Source organism: Megascapheus bottae, chromosome 17 (assembly GCF_031878675.1).
Source record: "Megascapheus bottae isolate mThoBot1 chromosome 17, mThoBot2.hap1, whole genome shotgun sequence".
Taxonomy (NCBI): Eukaryota; Metazoa; Chordata; class Mammalia; order Rodentia; family Geomyidae; genus Megascapheus; species Megascapheus bottae.
The window spans coordinates 35,157,869-35,164,347 of NC_143525.1; the positions used below are offsets into that span (position 1 = coordinate 35,157,869).

Consider the following 6,479-nt stretch of genomic DNA (forward strand, 5'->3'; position numbering starts at 1 on the left):
TCAGCGATCGGCAGGTTTGCTGGCAGGGGGCTGAGGAGCTGTGGCCTCTGTGGCAGCTTTGGCCTCCAAAGGCTGGCAGGGAGTCTCCTGTGGGACCTCTGACTTGCAAGGGTCGGCACAATCAGGCTGGCTGGAGGTGGACTTTTTGCCCTCCCGCTTACAGGAATCAGAATCAGTGCAAGGCTGGCGGGAGCAGACAGGGCGGTAGGAGTAGGAAGTGAAGCAGGTGGGACGGCGGAGGATGGAGTAACAGGAGCGATAGCAGGAAGGACGGTAAGAGATGGATGTCAGGTATGGCTGCCTATAGGTGATGGGTCCCGAGCAGATCGGGCGGCAGATTGGACGGCAAATCGTGCGGTAGGAAACAGGGCTGCAGGCCTGTTTGGAAGAGCTGGGTATGTAGTAAGTCTTAGGGGGACAAGATGGTGGACAGACGGCAGATGCTGATGACCCTGGACGGCAGCACAGAGGTTGACATGAAGCAGCTGGGCAGGAAACGGGCTCGCAGCAGACAGAACGGCAGCGCTTGACTAGGTAGCAGGAAGGCTGACATGGGCTGGGCACACAAACAGAGGGTGGGCAGGGGCTGGGCTCGGGGCAGATAGGCTGGCAGATACTAGAAACACAACAAGAGGGCTCCGGGCAAGGATTGGAGCCACATGGCTGCTCACAGGGGCTTGGAACACAGCAGACAGGACGGAGACAAACAGGCTCACACACCAGAGCCATACAGGTGGCTGGCTGGCACACACTGGCCTCAGAGCAAGATGGCTCGCAGGGACTGGAGTCACAGCAGACAGGCTGGCAGCTACTGGTAGCGGAACAGACCGAAGGGCAGCAGCTGGGCGATGGGCACACTGGCTGGCAGCAAACCGGCTCACACACCACTGGCTCACAAACCATGGGCTGACAGACCATCGGTTGGCAGGAACTGGGCACCGCACAGGTGGACGGACAGCAGCTGGGCTCGCAGATGACTGGCTGGCAGGACGCTGGCACACAGAGGAGCGTCTGGCAGGAGGTGGTCTCACAGCACACCGGCTGGCAGCAACTGCTCATGGCAGAGATGGGCTCACACAGGGTGGCTTCCAGGCATGCAGGTGGAGCACAGCTGCCCCCAGAGCAGGAAGGCTGGCACACGCTGGCCTCACAGCACACAGGCTGACAGCAGCTGCTGCTCACCGAGCAAGAGGGCTGACCGCATTGGGACCCGCAGGCAGACGAGCCACAGCTGTCTTCACAAGTCACCAATTGCCACGTCTGGCTCTGACAGGAACTGGGTAAGCAGATGGGTGCTCCACAGCTCACCTCAGTGGAGCAGAGAGAGATGGCTGGCAGGGAAGGGCATGTCCTAGAACAACAGCTGCCAGACATGGTGGAGGTGGCTCTGCTTCTTTGTGAGTGCTGGAAAGGAGCTGCCTGACTGTGCTGCAGCTCCAAGGCCCTGGCTTTTATATGCCCATCCCTGGCACATGCTGTTTGAGGCCCCCTTGCATCTTTTCCTTATTGCTGTTTGGGCCAGGGTGCAGAGAGACATCTTATTACACCAATGTTTGTTGATCTACCTGCCCGTAAAGAGGATGTTGGTGTATTGACAAGCTAACTTTGGAGTCCTCAAAGCTACAGGTAATGTTGGAAGAAGCAGCAGCATCTCCACGCTGCATGCTCTTTACCTCTGAACATCCTGAACAAGGAAAGAGGAATGGAATGTACCATCTACCCACCCTCATCTCTTCTCTCCAAAGCTCTGGATGGAGTGAAGAAGAGGTCCACAGGAATCAGACCCACAGATCCCCTCATGCATCTCGCCCTGAAGTGGGCAGACACGGTGAGACACTCCACAGAAATAAGTAAATAATAGATAATAGTCCATCGCACAAGGAGGGCAGAAATGGTGAGAAACTCAGACAGGAGGGGATGTGTAGGCTGCATTTTCCATGGCTGCACCTTGCAGCTGCCATCTTGTGTCTATCCAGCAGCAGTCTCATGAGGCAGAGGTTGTTCTCCCTCCGTTAAGATGGAGCATTCAGGGTAGAGGTTCAGCAAGGTTAAGTCACTTGCTGGAAAATGGCACAGAGCTCATCCCATGATCTACGGTTGCAGTTCTTTCTTCCATGGAACCAATGTGAACTGACATTTCTCAGGAGACTTTGGCAAAGTCACGTGTCACAGACTTCCAGCAGCAGGAGCAGCCCTGTGCCCTCATCCCTGGAAAGTCACTTTCCTTCTCAACCCACCTGTCTTCTTCCACTCAGGCCCACCTCCCAGCATTCAGCAGATCTCTATGGTCCTCCTTGTCTTTGGAGATTTTGACAGCTCCTGTGAGAAGAAAATAAAAGAGCCAGATGCTCATTGCTCTTGCTTGCAATCCTAGCTACACAAGAGGCTGAGATCTGAGGATCGTGGTTCAAAGCCAGCCAATGCAAGTTTGTGAGGCCTTTTTTGCCAGTCCTGGGGCCTGAATTCAGGGCCTAGGCACTGTCCTTGGGCTTTTTCATGGCTATTGCTCTAACGCTTGAGCCACAGCACCACTTCCAGCATTTTCTATGAATGTGTTACTGGGTAATCAAACCTGGGTCTTCGTGCATGCTAGGCAAGCACCCTACCACTAGGCCAAACTCCCGGACCTATGATTGTTTTTGTGGCAGTCCTGGGGCTTGAACTCAGGGCCTGGACACTGTCCTTGCGTTTTCTCAAGGCTAGCACTCTATCACTTGAGCCACAGCACCACTTCCAGAGTTTTCTCTGTATGTGGTACCAACAAATTTTACCCAGGACTGTGTGCATGCTAGAGAAGCACTCTACCACTATGCCAGGCTCCAGTCCCTGTGAGACTCTTATCTCCAATTAACTACCCCCCAAAAAAGCCAGAAGTAGAAGCATAACTCAAGTGGTAGAGTGCTAGCCTTAAACAGAAAAACTCAAGGAGAGCTCCCAAGGAGGATAAGGTAGGAAGTGAACCTCAGGCTTTTCAAACACCAAAGCTTAACATTCTCACTCAGAGAAAGGCCTATCTTACCTCTCCTATGTGTTTTCATCATCAGGGCAAAAAGCAGGCTGGCCCTTAGAAACACTGAGCTACCAGAGCTACCATGCCATCCATTCCCCCTTCTTTTATTAATGTTACACTCATTCACTCGTTCTCTCTCATTCATTCATTCAGCCCAACCAATTCTGGATTCTCTGTGAGAGATACACAAAGACAAAGCCTCACCCAGAGCTATCAGCAGCACACATCTGGGGGGGACTGATGGGCCCCTATACAATTGTGGCACACACAGCTTTGAACATATTGTAATTCGAGGGATGTGGAGGGACTTTGAGGCCTCATGATTCCGGGGGAAGGTAGGAAAGACTTCTCTAGTAATTTGATGGCCACGGGGAATCCTCAAAGAAGAAGGAGGGAAGAGTGGTAAGGACAAGAAAAGGAAGCTGTGGAATCCAAACATACAAGAACATAATACATTTGGAGAGCAGCCAATGGTTCCACAAAGCCAAGACAAAAAGCATCGGGAAGCTGGACACAGTGGCTCATGCCTGTAATCCTAGCTACTCAGGAGGCTGAAGAGAGCCCAGGCACTAAAGACCATGAGACTCTTATCTCCAATTAACCACTAAAAAATCAGAAGAGATGCTGTGGCTCAAGGGGTAGAGCGATAGCCTTGAGCTGGAGAGCTTGGAGGCAGAGTCCAGGCTCAGGCCCAGAGTCCAAGCCCCCCAAAAAAGCATCAGGAACAAGAAGGGACAGTGATGGATTTTAGGGGGGATTCAAGGCACCCAATCATGAAATACTTATGGGCCATGTGTAAAACCTTGGATTTTTATCATGTTTAAGCAGGAAGGTAACTTGATCAGATTGCTCTTTGGTTATGGAAAAGGGAGGAAGTCTCAAGGCACAGAAACAACCAGGGGATGGGAACAATGACACAAAACTTCACAGTGACAAATTGAACAGAGAAGTGCTCCGGGATAGAGTAATATGAGCAGCTTCAAAGCAGCAGAATCTACAAGTCTTGTCATTGAAAAATGAACAATTGGAAAGAGGAAATGCTGGGGCCAGGAGTGTGACCTCGTGGTAAAGTGCCTGCCTAGCATGCGTGAAGCCCTGGGTTCAATTACCACAAACACAGATAAAGCCAGAAGTCGTGCTGTGGCTCAAGTGATAGAGCACTAGCCTTGAGAAAGCCTTAGAACAGTGCCCAGGTCCTGAGTGCAAGCCCCAGGACTGGCAAAGGACTTTTTTACACAGCTCTGCAGAGGGTAAGACTAGAGTTTGCTAGCCCCTGTTATGGCTAATATTTCTCCTCTGGATTGACTTCCCTTCGCTGGCTCAGCCAGTGATCCAATTACAGGTAGAGATGGTCCTTCTCCCACCAATTCTTCATCGACTCTCAGCTGGGAAGCAGGCATAGCCTTGGCATTCTGCGGGGGTACCATCTCCTCCCAGAACCCTTTCCTGTGTATGAAATAGCTCTTGTCTTCTAAGTATGTCACCCCTGCCTAATTCTTTGTAATTGATCCCTATCTGCCATTTTTTTAATGTCACAGAGATACCAAGCACAAGGACTTTGTGAGTTCACAGATGTCTACCAAACACCCAAAGCAGTGTTTGAAACATCTGTGGTACACAATTAATATTTATTGAAGGAACAAATGAGGACCTGTGTGGCTAGCTAAGAAGGACTACCTTCCTCGGAAGTCTACAGAAATCACTACCTCTACCGGTGCATCCGGGAGCTATGACCATGAGCAACAGAATAATCAGCTGCTCTGAATTATAGCTCCCCAGTGCAGCTCTAGGCAGGTGTGTTCCTGCTCTAGCTGTGGCATCATCCTGAGGATGAAAAAGTCAGTTCCTGGGAGGCCAATTCCATTCAGAGCAAAAATGACTTGCATTGTAGCATCTATCCTGGTTTACCAGGACAGACTCCAGTCTCACCTTTTTCCCAAAAGCACAATATGCAATCAATGTAAAAAAAATAAAATTGGAACTTTCAGACATCGCTAGTTGGAAAACTAATTGGTATAAGCAATACCAAAGCAATTTAGTAGTTTTGTACAGAGTTAAATATTGCGACCATTTACCTTGAAATTTAACTCCCTAGGTATTTCTCCAACAGAAGCATATGCTCATGAAAAGACTTGTACATGAATCTTCATAAGAGCTAGAGTTTGCCTTTATTCATACATACCAAAAACTTGAAATAACCAAATGCCTATCAACAGATAAATTCTGCTTTCTTCCTCCCTTCTTTTCTTTCCTCTTTCCTTTCTTTCTTTCTGTCCTTCTTTCCTTCTTCCTGTCCTTTCTTCTTTCCTTCTTTTTTCCTTTCTTTCTTTCTTTTTACTGGTACTAAAGATTGAATTCAAGGCATTGTGCTCACTAAGCAATCACCCTACCACTTGAGCCATGCTCCCAGTCCAGCATTTTTATGTAGCTTACTCATAAAATAGAGTACTGTTCAATAGAAAAAAAAAAAGCAAACTCTTGGTGTTGCCTTGCCTACCACAATGTGAATGAATATCAAAAGGGTGACACCAAGCAAAACTGTGCTGACATTGTATAATTTCCTGGGCACAGGAAATTAGTACTAGAAGACTGGGGCATTTGGAAGGCAGCTATGCTCACCACTATGCCACCAACGCTCGCTAGACTGGGGCATTTGGAAGGTGATAAAAGATTCCATGCATTGAGCACATGAGTATAGTACATACAATTATCAGATCCCATTAAAAAGAAACTACATGAGACAATAGCATTTTATTATATGCACAATATAGCTCAAGAAAATGGGCTTACGAATGTGAAACAAAAGTTGGGAGCTTGTAGTCCTGGCACTAGGGCTTGAACTCGGGGCCTCATGTTCTTCCTTAGCGTGTTCTCTCAAGAGCAATGTTCTACCACTTGAGCCACAGCTCCTCTCCTCCTAGCTTTTTGCTGCTTAATCAGAGATTAAGAGTCTTAGGAACTTTCCTGCCACAGTTGGCTTCAAACAGAGATCCTCAGATCTCAGCCTCCTGAGTTGCTAGATTACATGCTCAAGCCATGGATGCCCAACTTTGAAATAAAAGAAAACTTTAAAGGCAAAAGAATGAAAACAACACCACCCTAATTTCATTTGTAAATCTGTTTGCATACAAGTCTAGAAACCTATATAACCAGTGAAGAACTCTGAGCATTCAGGAGGGTATTCTTTCTTCTTCATACTTTTTCATATTTTTAGGAATCACTATGCTTATGGAACACACACACACACACACACACACACACACACACACACACACACACACTACAGATTCTCCAGGCCTCTGTCTCGGAGACTCTCTAGCTTAAACTAGATTCTGCCACAGTAAATCCATCAACTGCACAAAGCAAAACCTGAGGGCAGATGCCAGACTACATTTCCCTAACCTAGTCTGCCAGAGCGGTGAAGGAAAAGGCCAGAGGACTGATTAGAAGAAGCCAGCATGTTTGAATT

At 48.5% G+C, this 6,479-nt stretch overlaps 1 protein-coding gene across 1 annotated transcript; it reads right to left on the reverse strand.

Annotated features, from left to right (window-relative positions):
* Krtap16-1 (keratin associated protein 16-1) lies at window positions 1-1,374 on the reverse strand. The gene has a single exon (XM_090351717.1). The coding sequence runs from the start codon at window positions 1,372-1,374 to the stop codon at window positions 1-3; it is 1,374 nt and encodes a 457-aa protein (XP_090207843.1).
* Window positions 1,375-6,479: the final 5,105 nt, after the last annotated feature.

What these genes read in the sequence shown, in the direction of transcription:
- Krtap16-1 (XM_090351717.1), bottom strand. Translation starts at nt 1,374, where the DNA reads ATGTCTGGCAGCTGTTGTTCTAGGACATGCCCTTCCCTGCCAGCCATC.